Below are 24436 nucleotides of genomic sequence, written 5' to 3'. Positions count from 1 at the left end.
TGCGTGCGCGAGCTTGCATCTTCTGGCTCTTAAATGTTTAAACTGGCAAGGCTTAAATGAGTTTAGTTTAAACACAGATAGCAACGTGTCACCAGCAAAAGCTATGTTTTGCATTGCTGGTTTGTTGGTCCCAAGCATGGTAAGCAGGTGTGCTGGTGGACCAGCATATGGTATGTTTTGCATGCTGGGACCAGCTTGGGATACTGGTGTGCTGGTGGACCAGCATTTGTTTTCTTTTTGTCGTCAGCAAGACCACAACAAAACGTGTATGTGTTACATATCATGTTTCTTTTGAAACTTGGTTTGTTTGTAGTTAAAGACCAAGAACAATTTTCCAAATTAATTTTAATAAATTATTTAATAAAGAAAAACATGTTCCTGGTTACGTTTACACAGTAAAATCCCCAGTGCTAAACAAACACTGCTCTGTTTTCACATGGTCCTGATCTAGAGAGAGTAAACGTAACACTGAAGCAGTGTTGCAGTTAGTGAAATAAAGTAGATTCACTCTACAAGTGATGACTGAGTATTAGTGATGACAGCTATGATTAACACTAAGAATAAAAGGAACAGCAACAACAGAAAAAAAGTGTAGAGGTGAGCAGAAACACATCAAGTACTTACAGCCACACAGCCTTATATAAAATCAATATCACCAGAGAACGACTGAACAACTGCAAAAACAGAATTAGCACATTCACTTATTGTAAACCAGTTGGCTTTATTTTGTTGTATTTTCCATGTATTTCCATGTACAAAGGTTGCTGAAGTCTTTTACCATTATGGTAATTAGTGTTCCTTTTAGTTAGGCACCTGGCCATTGACTTTGGTTGAATTAACTCTATTTCAGCAGTTGTATTTCGTGGTCCTCACTGCACTGACATATCTTTTACTATGTGTACTTTTTGAAATCAGTGACTGACAGCTAGATTTGGACATTTGTAGTGTAAAACAACACCCTTTTTTACCAAAATCAGCTCTGCAAAAATCATCCTGTTGTGGTCGAGGTTGCTTTAAATGTTAATGAGCTCTGCTCGGTCCGCCCCTCTCTTCTCTCTGTGGAGTGACGAGCCTGTTTACTTTAGCCACATTTAGTCGCTAAACTTGCTAACTAGCACATTATTAGGAAAGGCAATTTCAAATATTCTTAAAAAAAACTCTTATACTCACTTCTGCTGTAAGTGAAGCTGGATCACAAATGATTCGCGCAAACATAGACGGATATATGTAGATCGGGAGGTCCATTCCATTCACAAACGTAATCTACTGCATCTTCAGCGGCTCAAATGTTTTTTCTGTTGCACCCTTACTGTGTTAAATAGAGAAATATGCATGCATGGAAACTATGTTTGTCCTAAAAACACTACTTGCATAAAGACACCTGGCCTACTGGTACTCAACCCTACAAAACCATTGTGGTGAACCAGCATCACCTGCTCCACTTTGCTTGAGAACAGCACGGATATGCTGGTCCACTAGCTAGAAAAGCACTATACCAGCACTAACCAGCGTAAACTAGCACTGTACCAGCTTGGACCAGCACTATACCAGCACTAACCAGCATAAACCAGATTGGAATCCATGATGGTTTATGCTGGATTTTTCAGCAAGGCTAGCCACTGCAAACCGAGAACATTACACAAGACAAGTCATTTTGGAGATGCTCTGATCTAGTTGTCTAACCATCCTTATTTGGCCCTTGTCAGAGTCACTTAAATCAGATCTTTTTCATCTGCTTTCAATTTAAGAACTGACTATTCACTTGCTGCCTAAAGGCCAGGACACACCAAGCCAACGGTCGGCCATCGGCTAGCGTAGGGCCTTTGGTGAGCGTCTGTCAACCTAGATTGTTTGGAGTTTTCCTCATGTTATTCAACTCATTTGTCAGCGATTTTAATCTTGTGGCTGATCAGTGTAGATTTGTGTCTACTATAGCGCCCCCTGTGGCAACACTAAGCATGCAAAGCATACTTGCACTGGATTGTAAATTGCATTCTGACACGTTTCAAAACACAAGAACGCATGGAATTGAGAGCCTGTTTCAGGTCAACAGCAGCTGTTTCTCTGATCTCTCATTCTCTGAAAGCAAAATCACATACATACAGCCGTAAATTCTGTAAGTGTGACTGCGTACTTGCTTTGATCTGATATTTTTGCTGCGCTAAACTGTCTTCAATGTACACCATTCAAGACATTCATACTTCAGGAACACTAATAACAAAAAATAAAACAGGAAAGTTCATCTAAACAGACTTTGAATTTTGGCTTGCCAGAATGTTACAAAAGCCTTGAAGGTCAACTTTAAAAGTTTGTGTGTGATGCAGATGCATGTGGATAATGTAGTTCAGATTATTTGGACTACTATTTGGAGAGGTCAGTGAGAAATTTTTATATTGAAATGTATTTTTGACGTCTTGACAAATATAAGCACCATTTGAGATCTCTAGTAACAAATAATTATAATAAAAATAAATAAAAAAAAAAAAAACATATTTTGCATTGATATCAGGGGAAAACAGCTGAGAGGTCTCATATGTTTTTTTTTTTTTTTTTTTTTACTTTCCTAAGGGAACCTTTTATTTTTGGGGGATGTTAAGGGTATATAAATACACTATGCAAGTTTAATGGTGATTTATTTTGGCATGTGGTTAGTATATAATACGACTTGACTGATAAAAATAAAAAAATAAAAAAATGAGTTGAATTGCATCAACAGAACTGTTTTGAAGTGTGCAGTGTGCCTTAGTGTATCCCTTGACATTTGGGGCCTGTGGTATTCTTTCTGAGGAAGTTTGCAAATCTTGTATTTACTGTACATCAGAGAGAAAAGTTCATCATCAGTATGTTATGATTTAGTCCTGCTTTTGTTTTCTTGGAAGTGACAAAAGATTCTTGAGAATTTAGAATTTTCCAAAATACATTATTAGTTTTTTTTTTCAGTTTTGGGGGGGTTCAAAATATGTTTTTGATGAGACAATAGAATACCATGTGGGCTGTTCCAGAAAGTTCAGTTGGCTGTGGTTGCATGCAAATTCTCATACTTTCAGAGTGTGTAGTGAGGCAACTTTTCAACTTCTCAGAAGTGTTCAGTGACATATTGCTTTTTGCACAATGTGCAGCATGAAAGCATGTATATTTGGTAATTGTGTGCATGTTTTGTTCTTGTGTCTTATCTCAGGTGTAACAGCTGGAAACTTGATGAATAGTAAATGGATTGCCCTGGTCTTATTCTCTTTAAATATACACAAAGAGATTTAATTAACTTACTCTACAGTTAATTTCACTTCCATGTCAACCAAAACATCCAACTTACAGGACAATGTTATTGTTCTTTCATAGCTTAATTGAGTTCTCGGGTGTTTACACAATACCATTTTCTACTATAAACCTTTCTATCTCTTTATGCCTTTTGGTCGTTCATTTACACAACAATTGTGTTTTGTGGGCCTGAAAACGCAAATTCTTGAAAACGGGTTTTAAGGGTCTCTAAGTAAACTTGTTTCAACAATGTTGTCATCTGTATGCCAATTTTTTTTTTTTTTTTTTAATTGAAAGGAAAAACTGTTTTGTTTTTAGCACAATCATTGTAGTGTAAATGCACCCTTACACTCTTAAAAATAAAGGTGCTTCACAATGCCAAAGAAGGACCTTTTTTGTTTAAATGGTTCCATAAAGAACCTTTAACATCTGAAGTGCCTTTCTGTTCCACAAAAGGTTCTTTGTGGTGAAAGAAGGTTCTTCAGGTTATAAAAAGGTAAGAAAGATATATATATATATATATATATATATATATGTACAGAATTTCCAAAACACAATTGAAGAAGAAACCGAAACGACAGATGCTTCCACATGTAATCTAACAGGATCATAAGACATAAAACAGCATCAAAAGCATAGATATGTAAAATTGTGTAATGTCATTGAATAAAATGTTGACCCATGAAGAGTTAATAATGACTGTCAAGCTTTGGGGTGTTGATCAACTCCATCTACGTTTTCATTATCATGAATAGTCTTTTTTTTTTTTTCAAAATGTTGTTTATTTATTTATTTTTATTTTTGAAAGTTACCTACAACTGTTTATAAAAAAAGAATGCATGAAGCTAGAATAAAATGTTTTTGTTTAAAAACATTTTGTTTTGTTTCTTTGTTTTGATGTTTTTATGTTCAGATATTCATATAACAAAATATATACAAAATTAATACCTAAATAGGGACATAGTAGTATACTAATGTATGATGTAAAGTCCACTTAAAGAAAACTTACTAGTATACTTGCAGTATAAAACTACTAAACTAGTAATTTACTGAGACTATACTTCAAATTGTGCTAAAATGCATAAAAGTAATAAAAGTATTTAATTAGTAAATTATCAGTATACCTATAAGTTCACTGTTAGTATATTTGCAGTACAAACTAAAAACATAGATGTAAACTAGTTGTGCACTCAAAGTTTACTACTGTTATACTTAAGGTATACTTAAAAGTATACTTTTATATACTAGAAAGTGGGCCAGTTTAGTCCCAATGAGTATTGAAATAGTACACTTAAAAGTATACTAATAGTACACTGATATTTGTATACTTACTACATAAAACATAGTTAAAAATTTACTTGAACTTTACTTAAGTATACTCAATAAAATAAACTTGAAGTATACTTCTTTTTGGTAAGCGTAGACATTATTGCGATCTCATATTGAGACAAATGTGAGATAAATGTCAGGAGATTTGATTTGTCTATTTTACAGGAACCTTTTCTTGTCTGAAATTCAAACTGTTGGATGTTCCAGTGCATCTCCTTACGTTAAAGCTTCTGTTCAGAACATGTTGAGAATATTTTTCTCTTGTTGTTTTTCTCTTGTTTGTTACATTTTGCAGTTGGCGAGTCGTCTTGGCTTGATATAAGCAGTTTTGTTTGATGTTATCACACAGGGTCAGTTTTCTCCTCCAGACGTTTTAGCTTGTGTGGTGACTCTTCTCTCATGTGAGTGCTTACGAAGATTGTTTATCTGCTGCACTGCGGCTGAAATTTCAATCAAATTCAGGTCGCGTTAAACCTCTGTTCTCCTCCTCTTTCCTTTACTGAAACGGATAGTGTAGGTTAAACTGCTTTAGTCATTTCCTGCCTGAACTTTGTGTGTAGAGTGTCACAAAATCAGCTTCTACTCTTACCCACATCTGTGAGATTACACAGTGATATCGGCAGACATATAGCATAGCATACTGTACGTGTTATTTTAGTATCAGGATAAGAATCTTTTATGTATATATTTTTTTATTTCACTTGATAAATGTCATTCACATCCTACAGAAGCTTGTTTCCACTTAAAAAAAAATGCGACAAAGGTCATTACGACTTCATTTGTTACATTCATATCATAGAATGTGGCTTTGTATGATGCAATGTGATATGTTACAATGTAACATCATTTCTTGTAATTTTAACTTCATTTCTTATAATTGCCACTTTGTTTTTCATAATTGTGACTAGGGCTGCCCCCCCAATAGTCAACTAACCATTACACTGTATAAATAAGAAAAAAAAAAAAAAAAACGCAATTTGTTGAGTCAGCTTAAAATAATTTGTTACCCTGCTGCCTTAATATTTTAAGTTCAGTCAACTCAAATAAGTTTAGTCAACTTGAAATGTTAAGTTGTACTAAGTCACAACTTTGATATTTGAGTTGACTAAACTAAAAATTTGGTTTGTTAAAATTAAAAGCTGGGCTTACCCATCTGCCTTAAATTTTTTAAGTTGAATCAACTCAAATATATAAGTTGTTACTTCCAACTTAACATTTTAAGTTGACTAAACTTTTTTTGAGTTGAATGAACTTAAAATTTTAAAGGCAGCCAGCTAACAAATTATTTGACTCAACAAATTGTTTTTTTACAGTGTAGTCAACAAGAAGAAGCTTGATCGACCAAAATTTTATTAGTCGCTTAAAATAATGAAAACAAACAGGATGTGTTTTCTGTTGTCTCTTTGAACTTCAGCGCAAAACTTCGAAACTCTGTGCATACTTGTTATATTGATACAGTTTATCAATATATTATTAAAACGTTAATGCAGTCTCCTTGCTGTTTTTCCCTGAAACATTCAGAATTATTATATCTACCAGTGTGCTGTGGCAAGCTTTTTTTGTGCGCTTGAGCGCTTATTAGGCTATGTGTGCAACTAAAGGCTCATTATTATGATTTATATGGTTTACTAATAAACGTGTAACTACTAGTCGACTAATGATTAAAATTAACAACTACAAGTCGAACTATCTTTAGACGAGGGCAGCCCTAATTGTGACTTTATATTTCAGAAGTCTACATTTATCTCACAATGTGTCTTTAAATTTTGCAGCTTGACTATATTTTGCAGTACAACTTTAACTGTAACTTAATTTCTTGAAATTCTTAAATTTTTAAATCCTGCAACATGACTTAATTTCTTGAAACTGCAAGTATTTCTTATATATTTTTCCACAACTTTTTTTTTAGTTGTCTTGTCAAAACCACTGATTTATTATTATTATTATTTTTTTATAGATGTGTAAAACCACTTTTGCTGAAGTGTGCTCATTTATATGTATTAAAAGGTCTGAATTTAAAGTCCTCTCAAGACTCAAGAACAAAGAAACCACATGGAAATTTGTGTTCAGGTGCTTGCTAATGAGTAATGTTGATCCAAAACCATGCTCACGGTTGAGGTTTGGTTTTTTTTTGTTTTTTTTTTGAGGTCAACTGTCAGTCACAGAGCACAGTGTTTTCTTAAGATCATCTGTTATAAGGTTTTCTTCATCTATTTTAGCCTCCTTTTCTAATATTTTACAGATCACAGTAAAGCAAATGAGATGATCTGCTTACACCAATGATTCAAAAGTGCTGCTTTGTGTACTCAACATTTCCAGGCTCTAATTCTTGTTTTCTGGAGATCATTTTTCAGCTGACACTTTGCCTAATTGGAGTCCCATTTGTAAAAGTTTCAGAGCTGATCTTTGAATTCAATTTCCTAATGCATTGAAGATTCATCTACACTTCAGTGGAAAACATTAATGGTTCTCAGAGCAGTGTTTTGTTTCTCAGAAGTATCAAATAGTCTAGTTATATGCTAATTATAAAAAAAAGCTTGTTTCAGTTCATCAGTCATCCTTAACACTTTGAAATGTATGAGTTTTTTTCTTCCAAAGTGACATCAAGATGTTTTTCTTTGTGATGGTTCACGTCTTGCCAAATCTGATGATTGCTATAAATCACATGCTTTATCTGTTGAGTATTTTAATTAAAACAACACTGTTTACAGCCGCCAAATGGTAATTTCAACACAAACATTGCAAAGAATTTACCATTAATAGTTTAGCAGATTTTTCAGGTCACAAACGGCAAAGTCTGCAATATCAGTGATGTGTGGCGGTTTTCTGAAATGAGGAGGCAAAGCCCTCAGTCCTTTTTTTTTTTTTTAAATCAAATGTAAATTTATGTCTTAGTCACATTTTCTAAATAAACAGTCATCAAAGCTTGGTAAATACTGGTCACAAACACAGTGTCACATCTATGTTCTTTCTTAGTTCCTGTTTTCCTTATTTGGTCATGTTCCTTTCCTTGTTAAGTTAATTGATTATTCCCTGCATCTGGTACTTGTTTATTATCCTCATTAGTCCTTGTTTGTTTAGTATTTATAGCACTATTTATTATATTTATATATAATTATTCATATATATATTTATAATATTTATAATTTCTTGGTCCTGTCACCGTTGTATTATGTTCATCTTCGGAACACAAATTACGATAGTTTTGATGCATTCTGAGAGCTCTCTGACCCTCCCATAGAAAGCAATGTAATTAACACCATCAATGTCCAGAAACGTAGCAAGGAGATCGGTTAAATTATCCGTGAGACATCAGGGGTTCAACTGTAATTTTATGAAGCTATGAGAATGCTTTTTGTACTGTGAAAGAAAAATTCATTTTACTCATCTATGTGCTTATGGAACATTGTGTAAGGGTCTGCTTTATTTAAACCTGCTCTAAGAATGACATAAGAGAAGGGTGTTAGGGCCCTAAATATAAAGATTTGATTCTTGGGAGTATGACATAGCAGAATGTATTTGTTTGACTCTTACTATGTGTGGAAAGTTACCAGTTAGGAGATGTAACCTTGAAGGCTAGAGAAGAGATATAAATTGGAGTGAGCCCTCCCTTCTGGGTCGCACTCTGCAGTAACCTGTGTTTCTGTATGACTGTCTGACCTTCTTTGCAAAGAAAAAATTATAAAAGACATTTGACTGAGTTTGTCTCTTACTTTGGTGAGAGTTGGTTTTATTTTGCCACAACAGTACACAATGAAAAAAAAAAACACTTTATTCAACAATTTGTCTCCTCCGCATCATTGTAGCTGCATTTTGGAGAGTATCCACTGAATGCAAACAGAGTATGCTGTTTTGTGTCAGCTGCACTACACAGATACACAGATTTTCTATGTTTATTTATGCTTTGATTTGAGTGAAAACAACATATCTGTTGAACCCCTGATGTCGCATGGATTATTTTACCGATCTCCTTGCTACGTTTCCAGACGTTGATCGTGTTAATTACATTGCTGTCTATGGGAGGGCCAATGAGCTGTCAGAATGCATCAAAAATATCTTATTTGTGTTCTGAAGACAAACAAAGCATTTACGGGTTTGGAATGACATGGAGGTAAGTGATTAATGTTTTTAAAGGATTAGTTCACTTGCAGAACAAAAAATTACAGATAATTTACTCACCCCCTTGTCATCCAAGCTGTTTTTCTTTTTTCAGTTGTAAAGAAATTCTTTCTTGAGGAAAATATTTCAGGAATTATCTCCATATAGTGGACTTCTATGGTGCCCACGAGTTTAAACGATCCCAGCCGAGGAAGCGTCTTATCTAGCAAAACGATCGGTTATTTTCTAAAAAATGTACAATTAGTATGTAGTAGTAATAATAATAGTATGTACTGTATGTACGGACATCTGTTCTGTGGAAACTGCAGTGATTTGTACTTACTGGTATGTATTTCGCATCCCGCAAAAAGGTCCTACAGATAAGTTTTTGTCATGAGATCAGGTTGTCCTGTCCGTAGGGTTGCAAAAATGCGGAAAATTTAAAGTAAATTTTGGAAACATTCCAGAAATTTTGGAAACTTTCCAGGATTTTTTGGAATCTTCCAGGGATTTTTGGAAAGTTTCCAGAAATTTACTGGAAATTTTACACCCCTTTGCAACCCTACCTGTCTGTGTTCTTCCATGGTTTTAGATTTGAAAATTGTCTAGTGTGTGGCCAGCCTAAGACTGATCCATGAATGCGAATGTGCACAAACACAAGAGGCGGGATTTATCGCGTGAGTCAATCACAGCCGTATAACCAGTCATATCCAATCATATCCCAATAGAGGCATTGCCTCCTCTCACGTGACTTTCCCCCATTCATTCTCAATTACCCCCCACCAAACTCATGGCACGCTTTAGGGAGTCAACTAAATGGGCTCAGGGGAGGCGAGAGAGGCGCGGACTCCCGCTGTAACTTTACCTGCTAGTGTCGCTGTTGGACTATGTTTCTTTGGAAAAACAAGTGATTTATACACTTTTTAAATGTTATATTTTGTAATATTGCCATTGTTTAATTTTTGCAGTACGATTCTCCTCCAGTATTTGAGGAGGCACAGCCTCCCTTGCCTCCTCAGAGGAAACACCCCTTGCTAAAATGTTGTGTTTTTTTGGGCCATGGCCAAGGATTCTCTATATGGTTGCTGCTTACTAGCTCAAGTCATAAACTATCAGTCTTTATGATAATTATGACTTTTTGGTTGTCTTATTCAATGGAAGTTTATGTGTTGTTGTTGTTGTTGTTGTTGTGTTTTTTTTTTTTTTTTACCTTTTGTATTGTTCGGCAGCAAGATCTGAAAGTGTGATCCCTTGTTTTGGGTTACAGGTTTATTCTAAGCACTGAAACATACTCACTCTGACACAGAAATAGATATGTATTTCACTTTTGTAATGGTGCCAGTAAAGGCTTGGTACATATGGACTGACAAAAAAAAGTGAAAGAACAAAAGAGAAGCAAAATTGCGCAAGGAGTCATAGACAGGCAGGGTTATGAAATAAATGGTTGTCCCTTTCTTCTATTTTAAGTGGTCGAACAGGCCTGGGAGGATATGAGAGTTTGAAACATTCCTGTTTTGCTGATGGCTGTTGTTAAAGTTTGCACATGGACATTCATCCACCTTCATTTGTGTCAGTATTACCTGCATTGACTCTGCAGTAAACTTAATTCATTTTATACTGAAGCACAATCTAATTATGAAGGACAGAAAAGCTTAATGTGTTACCGACCTGCTGCTATTTAGGGAACTGTGAGATGCACACGGTGGATTAGATGTTATCTTATATTGAATCTGTGAAACTTCTCATGACTTCTAAGATCTTCTGTGTGCGTCAGAGGTGTAGCATAAGGCTTGTGCACTTCCTGGCAGTCAACGCCTTTACAGAAACACTTGTGGTTTAATTGATATTGACTTTTTTTTTTTGGTCTCTTACCACACATTGCTAAGTGCCGTTTCATTATGCCTACAGCTTTTCAAGAATAGATGTAATACTGAAGCAAAACATGTAGTTACCTTTGCCCTGTGTTTGTACATTGAGGCAGAGGTGCTCAAGGGACAAAAATCAAACTTGATTGATGGCTGTGGGCCAAAAGTAGATGTTGCTTTATATCCAACTACATTACATTAACATTTTGATAATTGCAACTGTATATGTAATAATGATATGTAATAATAATGTGTAAAGCAGTAGGTGTTCACGCATTTTAGGGTTATCTTTGGCAATAACAATAAGCAAAGCGTTCTAACTGAAATAGGGAATTTCATAGTTAACCTAGCTCTAGCAATGCTCAGATTTTCAGAACTGCTCATACACACTGGACTTTGTAAGTCCATAGGTAAAATACAAGACATATAGTTGTTTAAAGTAGGTCATGAATATATAAGAACAGGAAATAATCACTTGTGGGAGTTTTTCTGTTTCTTAGGTTGTTTCGGTGAAATGAGCGGATTCATTTCTTTCTTGAGAACAGTTTAGATGAAGTCAGACTCCTCTGTTTGAAATTATCTGATCTTTTTAATAAACTGCTTGTGGGAAATTGTTCTTCCTTTACAGTCTGTGCACTTCACAATTGTTTTATGCATTGATAAACAGATCTATCTGATGCTTCCACGTTTGGCCCTTTCTAAATTTGCACGCCAAATACCTGAAACTCAAGTAGTGGATAAATAATTAAGTCTGGTAACAAAGCGCTGTGGAGGAGTAAAGTGTTGCAGCTGTTAAGCTCATGGGTCTGAGAGAGGGCTGTGTTTCCTATTATTGGATTATCTCATGTAAGTGAGCTTTGTCCTCAGGGTTTTATATAAATAGTTCACCAAAATATGAAAATTCTGTCATCATTTATTCACTTCCATGTCGTTCCATGTCACTTCCATTTCTTTGTATAGCACAGTATAGAGTATGAAAAATTTCCACAACGTTTTCAACTTATAATAATAAGAAATGTTTCTTGAGCATCAAATCGGCATATCAGAATGATTTCTGAGGTGCGTAGGCACCTCTTGTGTACATTCGATTTCTTACTGTTCTTCTGTTTCTCCCACTATTGAGTCTATGGCAGCCCATAGAACCGCTCACTGGAAAGATATGAAATTTGGCACACTGGTAGAGGACAGTCTTAACATTAACCATAGCAAGCTTGGAGTCTCTAACTCAAACTCTTTAGCGCCACCACTTGTCCAAAATTTATCTCATGTTTATGCTTAATAACTTTCAAACTGTAAGGTCTAGAAGGAAAATTCTTTTTTTCCTCTGAATCCTTGGCTTGTATTAACACAAAAATGTAAAAGTCATAAGGTTTAGTTTTTTTTTTTTTGCTATTTTTAAAAGTTCATAAAACCTACTTTTCAAACTCCTCCTAGATGGTCTGTCTGATTTTCTCCAAAATTGGCTCAGATCATATTCAGACCATGCTGGCAAAAAGTTATGGAATTCAAGTTGATTAGTCAAACCGTTCTTGAATAACATGTGAATGAATAGTACGAAGAGCAAGCAAAAATGGATGTCAGGCTATATCTCCGCAATGGTTTGGCGTACTGTGACCAAACTTGGTGTGTGTAATAACAAGCATGACCTGAGGCTACCTGCACAGTTTCGGAGCAGCACCGCCTAGTGGTCAAGAGATATAAAAAATGGCTCTTTTTGCTCATGACTTAATGGTTTGGCCAAAAATCACAAAGCTGGTCTCTTTAGATTCTATGGAACATGCCGAGTCAAACCATACCCAATTTTGGGTGTCTGCCATTTAGAATTTTGTCATAAAATGCTATAATTTACGAACACATCTCATGCCGAGAACATAGCTACCAATTTTCAAAAATCAACCGAACTTCCTGTCCGCCATTTTTAATTTATGTCAAAAACCTACTTTTTCAAACTCCTAGACCGTTGGTCTGATTTCACCAAATTTGGCTCAGATCATCTTCAGACCACGCTGACAAAAAGTTATGGATTTTGTGTCAATATATAAAACGGTTATTGATTAACACATCAACGAATTTGCTGGAAGCATGCCAAACTGCCTCTCAGGTTGTATCTCTGCAAAGCTTTGAAATATTGTCACCAAACTTTGTGTGTGCCATTGTTACCTCACACTGACCACACCACATCAATTTAGTAACAGCACCACCTATTGGTCAAAAGTAATAAACCATTCACTAACCATTAATAAAAATAAAAAAAATACAAAAATGCTAATAACTTTTGATTGCATTAGCTTATTGTAATTAAACAGGTCTCAAAATATTCCTTGGGTCATGCCGAGAACATAGATACAAATTTTCCCATAGTTGGTCGAACTTCCTGTCCTTTTTTTTAATTTATGTTGACAACCTGCTTTTTCAAAGCTAGACTGTTCTTCTGATTTTCGCCAAAATCAAGTCAGATCATCTTCAAACTGTGCTGACACAAAGTTCTGGATTTCATGTTGATAGATGAAACCATATTTGTACAGCACCACAACAGATGTGAGACATGGTGCCAAACTGACATATTGAAACCAGAATTTATCTGTGCCATTGTCACCTCACTCTGACCACTCACATCAATTTCGTAACAGCAACACCTACTGGTCAACAGTGATAAATATTTTAATCATATTAATAGTGACTGTATTTGATTTTCAGTCATTTTGCTTAAAATTATAAACAAGTCTTTCATTTCTCTTTGATGCAGTTGGTCTATTGCTGCCTTTTTTTTTTTTTACTTCATTGTAATAGTAAGAAGCTTCGTAAAGAATTGGGCACTTGCTACATGAAAAAAAAAAAAATCATGGACATGATTTGAAAAGGTTAAATGGTCCTGGAAAAAACAGTCATATTTGTGCTGTTTGTGGTTAAACATGACCACATTGGAAATGAATGGGAAATGAATTTCATTTAGTGGCAACATTTGGCACTGCACCCTAACAAAATCTTACTGAAAGCTCTTTTTTAAAGACATCAATCTCAAATTCGAACTTGTTCAGATTTAAATTAGGCTTTGATTTTCATGCAGTTATAGAGTAATATATGATTTGGAAAATATTATATTTCATATAAAAATTAAAACTAGTATTTTTCTGCTTTTTACATAGAAATTAATTTTTTGTTTGTTTGTTTGTTTGTTTGTTTTTCACTTCAGCAATAATCTGCCAAGAATCTTCTAGAAAAGTAGACCAACTGTGCTTTAGATTGGAAATGTAATTTTCAGGTCTATGCTATAAAAGTGGTGAACACATAATAAATAAATAACTATTCCATAAACATAATTTAATACCATAAAAAAAATAAATAAAACATTATCAAACCTAAATATAGTATTCATTTAATTGAAATAAAATAAAATGATTAAAATAGATCATCTTTGACTGCCACGTGAGCACCAGAGTGTTATATAATATTTCATAATATTACATAAATACAGGCTTGGTAAGCATAAGAACTTCTAAAACATTAAACAAAAATCTAACCCCAAACATTTGAACAGTAGTGATGCAGACCTGAGTCAGTTTTGTTGTTTGTTTTGGGTGCAGTTCATGTGAAGTTCTTCTAAACAAATTAACCACTGCTGGCTCATTGAATCTGCATGCTCCCGGCTGTGCTTTTTTCCAAATAAATCGCCTTTGGAGAGCAACTTGCATTCTCACAAACACAAATGCCACTGTGTGTGTTTGAAAAGTTTGGGTGGTAAATCCAAAAGGACATCACTTCAAAAGCACAGTCCAGCTGGCGTCGTTTGAGTGTGTGGCGTCTGTCACGGTGTGATTTGCGACCCACCGGGATGAGTATCACAGTGCTGGAGGACCATATGAGGTCCTAAGGACATGTAGGGGAATGTTGTGGGGTGCATTTGCTGGGGTGTTTTGACAACGAGTGATGCTGACGAGTGATGACATCCAGAGCCGGTGGTACCGGGTGGCAATTTATTTGACTCATCAGTGACAGGGTCATTAGCATCACTCATGGCTTGCTTATATGTTTTATATCATGATCGCTGGATGAAACAGCACAAAGAACAGCCATTGTGCTGATCTATCAAGGATTTTTGGCTCACTTAGCATCCAGAACACTTTGTACTTCAGAGTATCAGGTGTCAGTGTCGAGTCTCAACACATCTGTGATGATGGAATATAAACAATGACATCATCACAGCGCTGCAGCTGTAGACCGTGATAAAGATTCCTTCTAAACAGAAAGAACAGTAGCAGTTCTTGCCAGGAGTGAAACTATGCAGGTCTTCCCAGATCTGCTTGTCTCGTATATCTGGTTCAAATATGATGTCTGTGAAGTGTTTAAGGATTTTTACACTTGAAATGATAAACCTAGTGTCATTATGAAAGTAGGGATGCATCGATATTATGACGCAAATGATACTGATTAGTTATTTTCATGTTACAGGCGAAAACACTAGAAGTAATGCTAGTTACATAATCAGATTACTTTTTTTGAGTAACTAGAAAAGTAATGCATTATTTCTATATCTAAAAAAATATATATATATATAAGTTTGACATAAGTAATGCAAGTTACTTTGTTTTACCATTAATTTACTGACACCTTTTCCTGTCCCAATGTTGAAAGAAATTGGGTGAATTGGGAACTCCAGAGGCAGGACTACCTTCAGCCTGAGGCTCATTAATTTCACTTTTGGTGTGAAATGGTCTTTTTATTATTATTATTATTATTATTATTTGTTATTAAACAAAAAAAAAAAAAAAAAAAAAAAACAAGTTCAGCCCACGCAATGCATTACTTTCCAAAAAAAGTAACTAAGTAACACAATTAGTTACTTTTTATTGAGTAACATAATACCGTAATGCATTGCTTATGTAAGGGAGTTCACAATGGGATGTTTTTAAGACTTTAAGACCTTTTTTTAACTTAGGGTAAACAAAGGTTAACCCAGGGTTAAGTGTGGTATGAGAAATCACAGGTGTTACCTGAGAAAAACAATCAGTGCAATCAGTTTCATCTGGCTGTATATTAAAGCTCTGAAGCAAGATGTTGTCACACTAAGAGGAAGGCAGCATCTGGACCTTAAATATTAGCTGATACTTTGGCGTCTCTGATCTTGATATTTCATCAGCACCAAAGCCACATATGGGAAATAAAATAAATTGCCAGGATATCATTTGCTATCAATCTCTTGGCAAGAAAAGAACAACAACGTGTTCAGAAGGCTAATGACCATTTAGAGCATCTAAACATACTTTACTTGGCATAGATGGTTGACGCTTGAGTTCAAAATTCTATTCTGTTGGCTATCCATTGTTTAACCTATAATAGTAATTATTTCTATTGGACGTTTGCCGATTATGTCAGATAAAACAATGAGTTGATTATGTCCGTCAGTCTAAAGGCGGTGGGAAAAAATCTTTCTGTGAAAAAATTTCTTTGGCAGATTTGCAGCATGACAAACAATATAATTCAAATTATGAATAGATTACATCAAAAAGTGAATAATGTGACAGTACTAGATTATTAAGCACTTTTATTTTCCATATTTCAGGTTATCTTTAATTTCATAATGAAGTAATTCTAAATGTTTTAGAATAAACGTAAATTGAATGATTTTACAGTGTACTTGTAATAATACTAATACTAGTAATCATAATTTATTGGCAGCAGCTATTTGCACATTGAAATACTTGATTTAGAAATCACACAGTCAAATCCCTCAATGAATTCCACTTGCCATATGCTTGTTTCGCATTATCATAATTTTAAGCGATCGTTAAAAAGGAAAAAAAAAAAGAAGAAGAAGAGCATTCACTCAGTGTCAGCCAATGCATAGCTTATTTATTAAAATGCAGAACAATGGAAAAACAATCAATAGCCTGACAGAATTCTTCATCTTTATATAATGTTAACCAACATATTAAAACAAAGTCAAAAACAATAGCAAAGTTTATCAAGAAATAGCATTAAAACAGCTTTTAAAAAGTCTAAAAGTAATAGTCTAAAAACTACACAGTGCAACAATGCCCATTTTAATTACTCGGACCATGCATTTTTATTTAGTGAAATCAACATGGACCTGAGGCGATTAGCAATTATTCCTGCGCTTGGCAGGAACCGAAGTCGCAGGCATGCAGAGATAACAAAAAACAAGCTGATAAAGTTTCAGAAAGCGCCAGGATATCCCACACCACTACGGAAGTGAGTCTTCTATTAGAGGCGGGTTGCCTGGTTTTCACAACAAAACCCACCCAATTGCTACTCAAAACTAGCCCAATCGCGAATCAGCCTTCCGGGGGATAACATACATGTTTTTTGGTCGGGGTTCCCTGGTAAATTCGTATTTCAGGGGCTAAATGTGATGTTATTGGGGTTGCTTCAACCCGCAGCAACAGTGTTAAAGTAGCCCAGTTCCGTGGGAAAATTCTATTTACACTAAAAAAATAGGAATATTTGGTAACACTTTATTTTAAGGTGTCATAATACAGAGTAATTACCTGATTAAGTACTTAGTAGTAGCTGTCGTACTTTTGGTAACACTTTATTTTAAGGTGTCATAATACAGAGTAATTACCTGATTAAGTACTTAGTAGTAGCTGTCGTACTTTTGGTAACACTTTATTTTAAGGTGTCATAATACAGAGTAATTACCTGATTAAGTACTTAGTAGTAGCTGTCGTACTTTTGGTAACACTTTATTTTAAGGTGTCATAATACAGAGTAATTACCTGATTAAGTACTTAGTAGTAGCTGTCGTACTTTTGGTAACACTTTATTTTAAGGTGTCATAATACAGAGTAATTACCTGATTAAGTACTTAGTAGTAGCTGTCGTACTTTTGGTAACACTTTATTTTAAGGTGTCATAATACAGAGTAATTACCTAATTAAGTACTTAGTAGTAGCTGTCGTACTTTTGGTAACACTTTATTTTAAGGTGTCATAATACAGAGTAATTACCTGATTAAGTACTTAGTAGTAGCTGTCGTACTTTTGGTAACACTTTATTTTAAGGTGTCATAATACAGAGTAATTACCTGATTAAGTACTTAGTAGTAGCTGTCGTACTTTTGGTAACACTTTATTTTAAGGTGTCATAATACAGAGTAATTACCTGATTAAGTACTTAGTAGTAGCTGTCGTACTTTTGGTAACACTTTATTTTAAGGTGTCATAATACAGAGTAATTACCTGATTAAGTACTTAGTAGTAGCTGTCGTACTTTTGGTAACACTTTATTTTAAGGTGTCATAATACAGAGTAATTACCTGATTAAGTACTTAGTAGTAGCTGTCGTACTTTTGGTAACACTTTATTTTAAGGTGTCATAATACAGAGTAATTACCTAATTAAGTACTTAGTAGTAGCTGTCGTACTTTTGGTAACACTTTATTTTAAGGTGTCATAATACAGAGTAATTACCTGATTAAGTACTTAGTAGTAGCTGTCGTACTTTTGGTAACACTTTATTTTAAGGTGTCATAATACAGAGTAATTACCTAATTAAGTACTTAGTAGTAGCTGTCGTACTTACATGAAACAAAATGTACTTACCATGTAACTAAGTTATGGAACAACCTGTAGTTACAGTTTGTAATTATGTACATGTAATAGGCAGCCACTGTTACACATATGTAACAGACCGAGTCTGTTACACAGCTACATATGTAACCAAAAGACTGTTGTGTTGCACACTTTATACAACGCAATTAAAAATGTAAGTACACAGACATAAGCTACTTAAAATAAAGTGTATCAAGATTGTACTTAAGTGTACTTCATGTGTATCTATACTGTACATTTTATCCAGCTGCACCTTAGTTTGATTTAACCCACCAGTACACAGCTTAAATACATGGAATACTTTTCTAATTACATTACAATTACAGAATATTACACAGGCATAAGCTACTTAAAATATAGTGTATCAAGATTGTACTTAAGTGTACAAGTAGCTGTATAACGGACTCAGTCTGTTACATATGTGTAACAGTAGCTGCCTATTACGTCTACATAATTACAAACTGTAATTACAGGCTGTTCCATAACTTAGTTACATGGTAAGTACATTTTGTTTCATGTAAGTACAACGGCTACTACCAAGTATTTAATTAGGTAATTACTCTGTATTATGGACACCTTAAAATAAAGTGTTAGCGAATATTTTCTTTGCAACAACAGTAGTTACATGCTATTTATACTACTTAGTGCAAAAAGTGACAGATATCTGTACCTCAGTATTGTAGTACATTGTGCAATAACAATGTACTGAGTGTTAATTACAATTTTTATTAGAATTATTAAATTGATGCCGCTTTAGGACAATAAAACCCTCCCAACACCAAACTCTAATAGATAAAACACCCGTGAGGCACATTATTATGAACTTTTAGATTATTTCCTTTAATGCGTGATTCATGCAATGTTGTCTAACCCTACCACACGTTGCTAGGCAGAGCTAGTGTAAATAGCCTCTGCCAACAAGGCATGCTATTTGCAAATAGAAACTCTTATTTGATTATATCCACCTTTTTCTGAACACGGAAGTCTCGTTTCGACTGGAACAGTGCTTTATATTTCCAGACTCTGGTGTTTCTAGTCAAATTAACATATTTTCCAAGCTGATAATATAACGTTAAACCTGCACACATTTTTATATTTAGTTATAACGAAAAGCTTTGGATTTAGTCTTCTTTTTTGCCCCATTTTAACATGGATTTCTATGGTGACCAGAAGAGGAAAGAACCTAAAGGGAAGTTAGAATCCATTATGGCACTGCTCATCGGTTACTCAAGAAAAAAGTAGATAATAACACATTGCAGTTGTGTTTTAAAACAAGGTGGTAGAAAAAAAGCAAAACACACTGCTGGTATTGGTATTAGCAGATGTTGTTCTGCTTTCGGTATGATGATGAAATATCTATTCATGGCATTTCCACAATGACCACATTTCTTTGCCATTTCCAGTGTCATGAATGTTATGCTTGAAGCAAAGCTGTATTTAATTTGGCTGGATGTGAAATCTAATGTAAATTTGATTGAGCAATGAAATGTCCAGAATTTGAAACATGCCTTGATTTTCTCTCTTGAAGAAAATGTCATATTTGAGGAAATGGATTACTTTCGTGCATTGGATGTGTGTAGAACAAGTTCTGCGCCAAAGGTTTAACAACTGCTGTTAAGCAATTGATAGACGATATTTCTTTATACATCCTACGCAACGATTAAAATCATAGCTGGTGAAGTGTGGGAATTTGATCTCTTGAGAACAGTGGAATGGGGTGCTCCACATCTGCTCTGTTTCCTCTCATCTACAGCAATAGTGCTGGATTGTGAGATTTAGTCGAAACACTTGCAACCTGTGCCAACAGACATGTTTTTCCAGAACGCAGCCTTAATCAAAAAACGAATCTGCTGAGTATTTATTGCGGGAAATGTGAAACTGATAATAACAGAGAAGGAGTTTCTGCAGGGAGGTTGTGCCATTCCTCGTGGTTTTTGTTTTGTCTTGAAATTGTGTCATTTTGACAGTTCCAGACAGCACAAACCATGCTACAAAAAAATAAAAAAGAAGAAAGGTGTTTTCTACATTTACTACCTGAAATCATGTGGTTATTATTATTACTATCACACTTTACTATATCATTATACATGTCAAACACCATTACACACACATCAGTTTGGCTTCTACTTAGCTAATTTATAATTAATTTTAATACTGTGACTGGAAACAGATTTGATGCATTATTTGGACTTGAGACTTGACTTCAGAAACTTGCAAACATCCGATTTCACAAGTCAAACATCTACAATTTATTTTCCATTCTGATCTGTCATTTTAATCTTTGACAATTGCGACAATGTTCAACTTGCAATAAATACTAAAGTGCTTGCAGCTGTTTGGGTGTAAGGCACTAAAATACGGGACAAACAGTTTCTTGATACTGAATAACACAATTACGTTAGAATTCTGTATAATATGTGATAGTTGGCTATGGTCTTGTTTATCTCCCTGTTCTAATCGCACTCTCTCTCCTCCTCAGATCTGTGGTTTCGTGAACGCTATTAGCCCGGTTGGGAATGATAAGCAGAACCTAATGGCTTTCCGCTTCTCTGCATTTAACCCCATCTTGGACCCCTGGATCTTCATCATCTTCCGTAAGGCGGTCTTCCACCACATCCGGGCATTCTTCCGCTGCTGCTTCCCCAGAGAGGCAGTGAAGACCACAGCTCAAAACTCCCTGGCTTTCCCCATGGAGGCTGGAGATGCCAAACACAGTGCCAGCATCCAGTCTAAGATCTACTGCAGCCTCCCCCAGTGAGGCCTTGATGAGCGACGATGCACTTATTGACAGCATGCACTGAGATATACAAGACAATGAGACAAAAGACTGCCTGAATGTATCTAGCGATACTAAGAACCAAACATAAATGCATGGATGTCGAAGAACCTGTTTCCTCTCCATTAGTGATGGAGGGGAAATATCTTGTAAATATGTGAACTAATGCTCATCACTAAACAGGCTCGTCTGTGCAAGTAAACCACAGACTTTGGTTGAGCAAAAATGGGAAGCAAAGTTGACAAATAAACAGAATGTAAAGACACAAACAACCAGTGCCCATTTGGGGAACTGGCACATACCACAAGTTTACCAATAATCACCAAGCATAGAACATTATGAACTTTGAGAAGATGAAGTTGGCCACCAACTTGCTGAGTAATATACTAATGGAAGGGAAAGTCTTAATAATTCATAGCAGAGCCACTGGATATATTAGCAAAAGTTAATAATGACATACAACCAAAATGTAGAGTGGAAAACACTTCCAAGCGGGCACCTTGATATAAATTTGATGTCAAATATTAGTCAAAACTTTTTGATGGCAATTTATTGTAGATCAAATCAACATCGTCAAGTTTGATTTGCATATTTGACCTGTTTTTTGACAAAAATGTTGATGTCAGTTGTCTTTTCAACATCAGTTGCCCACTGGGTTAGCATATTACTTTAAAGTATAGAGTTTAACGTCCTGAATTCAACACCCTTTTTTGCAAACCCAAACTGCAGTGTCAGAAGTGAAAGATGTCACAAAATATGTGCTAGACTGTTATAGCAAGTTGTTTAGCAGCAAACAACCAAACGTTTTGTTTGTCTCATTAAATATTTACACAGCTTGGTTAGTTTTCAGAAACTGAGAAACAGTTAATGCATCAAACAGTGAAGGCAATCACATTAACTCACGAAAAACAATTTCACATAAGTTATTAATCAGTTTATTAATTATTGATAATTCATATTTCAGCAAATTAGCACATTAGCCAACATGCACCAACATGGTCTCATGACAAAAACGTGGGGAACTTTTTCACAAGATGCAAAAAAAGTACATATTACTGCAGTTTCCCAAAGAAATAAACACTAGAGGCGCTGACACAGAAAACAATTTTAATCATTTTCGTACACAGTTATGAATACAGATCCATATGTTTCGCAGCCAGGCTAGAGTTCCAAAGGGCAGGCGGCAAAACAGACAAAACAAGAAAACCAGGCATAAATTCAAAACTCAGAGAACTAGACAAGAACACAGGTGATTTGGACAAGGCTTCGTACGAATCGGCACAGAATTGGACTTAGGATGCGGAATCCTTGGGTACGAATACTGTGAAAAAATGACTCGCAATCAAAAAGAGCTGAAAGATGAGAGATCGAAAAACAAGCTGAAACGGCATGCTTGCGTCTTTCTTTCTTCCATTGTAAAGAAATTATGTTTTTTGAGGAAAACATTTCAGGATTTCTCTCCATATAGTGGACTTCTATGATGCCCCAGAATTTAAATTTCCAAAATGCAGTTTAAATGCAGCTTCAAGAGCCAAGGAAGAAGGGTCTTATCTAGCGAAATGATTGGTTATTTTCTAAAAAATTGACAATTTATATACTTTTTAACCACAAATCTTGTCTAGCTTTGCATGAACTCTGTTTATTCCAGTAGGGTATAAACAGAGGGTAGGTCAAAAAACTCCTATCTCATTTTCTCCTCCAGCTTCAGAATCATCCAACATGACTGCAGAAGTACCGACCCAGTGTTTACAAAGTGAACATGCAAAGAAGATCGAATACCCTTTACAAAAAATAAGGTAAAACAGCTATGTAGGATGATTTTGAAGTTGGAGAAGACAATGAGATGAGAGTTTTTCGACCTACCCTAACTGTCAAGAACCGGAATACACAGAGTTCACGCAGAGCTAGACAAGACATGCATTTGAGATTAAAAAGTATATGAATTTGTAATTTTTTTAGAAAATAACTTCGGCTGAGATCATTTAGAGCCCTTTGAAGCTGCCTTTTGAACTGCAGTTTGAAAGTTCATTTTGGAAGCACCATAAACGTCCAGTATATGGAGAGAAATCCTGCAATGTTTTCCTCAAAAAACATTATTTCTTTATGACTGAAGAGAGAAAGACATGAACATCTTGAATGACAAGGGGCTGAGTAAATCGCTGTAATTTTTTTTCTGGAAGTGAACTTCTCCCTGAACATCTACACCTACCCCAACCCTAAACCTATCCCTTAAAGTAATGCAAAAACTGTAATTATTGTACAGTACATCTGTATACCATTTAGCTTTTGCGATATACACATTCATCTGTTGCAGGGGAAAAAACCAAACACTTTTTTAGCGGCACTTTTAGTGATATTGGTACGTATTTCGCATCTTGCAAAAAAGTTCCCCCAAGTACGTTTTCACCATGAGATCAGGTTGCAATGTACAGTTTAAAATAATTCAGAACCCTACTCAGAATTACTTAATCAAGGGTGGCATAACAAAACAGTGAAAAACAAAGATTAAGATGACCATGGATTCTAAGTTGGCTATTTCAGATGTTAAAAGACTATTTGGTATTAACTTGAGCAAGTTATAACACCAAAATAGGTTTTTGGGGGGGTGTTGTTAAGATCACCTTTTTGTTGAAAATGTAACATTACATTTCACATAGCATAGCGCTACGTAAGAATAGATAATTTTATTTAACTGTCATAATTTAATGTAAATAGTAAAAATAAATAACTGCAAGAAAGCATCATAACCAGATGTGATTTTTAACTAGTAGGAGTTTGGACCAATAAGATTGCACTGTGGGCGGGTCTACCCAGCCACCAAAATAAAAACCGAGTGATCTGCTTGATTAGAACAAAATATTACGTGGAAGAGATGGCTTTTATCTCAATGCTTTAGCATGTCACGTGTGGTGTTACAGGAAAGGCTTCTGTATAGTGTAAATATGTTTGACCATACAGTATGTTTCTAATGCAGCTAATGTATACAAACTATTCTAACACAATGCATGTAGGCTTTCATACCTGCTCTGCTGATATCACTTTAAATGTTTCATTTAAAAACATCGATATCTGTCACATTTGCAAATACATTTGCTTTTACTATATACGGTATATGGTTATTATAAACAATTATAGACTCTGTTTAAAGCGAAAACTGTAGCTATAGTACACTGGTCTGTTATAAAACAAGGATAGCAAAGACAGACATCATATGCTTTACTAAGGTCATTCTCAGGAAAGAAAATAAATAAATTATTTCATTTGAAAATGTTACTGTGAAACCATATTTTCCCACATTGTAACCCCAAGTGGGGGATGCAAAGTACTACTTTATCATTACTAGCCCAAAGGTTAACCATAAAGTGTTTTTTTTTTTAACCAGGTCACAGAATGATTGTAATTTATTTAGAATTTTAATAAATAACTGAATATATTCTGGTAGTGTTCCTCAGTTTTGTTGTGCCTTGAAATAAATAATACATTAGGCTAAACTGAGGAAAACCCACATGATAATTCTTGTTTTTTTATTTTTAATAAAA

General features: G+C 35.0%; 1 protein-coding gene across 1 annotated transcript in view; it reads left to right on the top strand.

The window, feature by feature from the left end:
* The window catches only part of ptgir (prostaglandin I2 receptor), a 41390-nt gene extending 17389 nt beyond the window's left edge, over positions 1–24001 (top strand). The window contains exon 3 of the mRNA XM_051129615.1: positions 20601–24001. Coding sequence (XP_050985572.1) covers positions 20601–20879 — 279 coding nt within the window. The 3' untranslated portion in view covers positions 20880–24001. The remainder of the gene's footprint in view (positions 1–20600) is intronic.
* The last annotated feature ends 435 nt before the right edge of the window (positions 24002–24436 follow it).

This window comes from Labeo rohita, chromosome 15, assembly GCF_022985175.1.
Source record: "Labeo rohita strain BAU-BD-2019 chromosome 15, IGBB_LRoh.1.0, whole genome shotgun sequence".
In the NCBI taxonomy this organism is placed as follows: domain Eukaryota; kingdom Metazoa; phylum Chordata; class Actinopteri; order Cypriniformes; family Cyprinidae; genus Labeo; species Labeo rohita.
The sequence above is the reverse complement of the archived record's forward strand: the minus strand, read 5'-3'. Positions and strand labels throughout refer to the sequence as shown.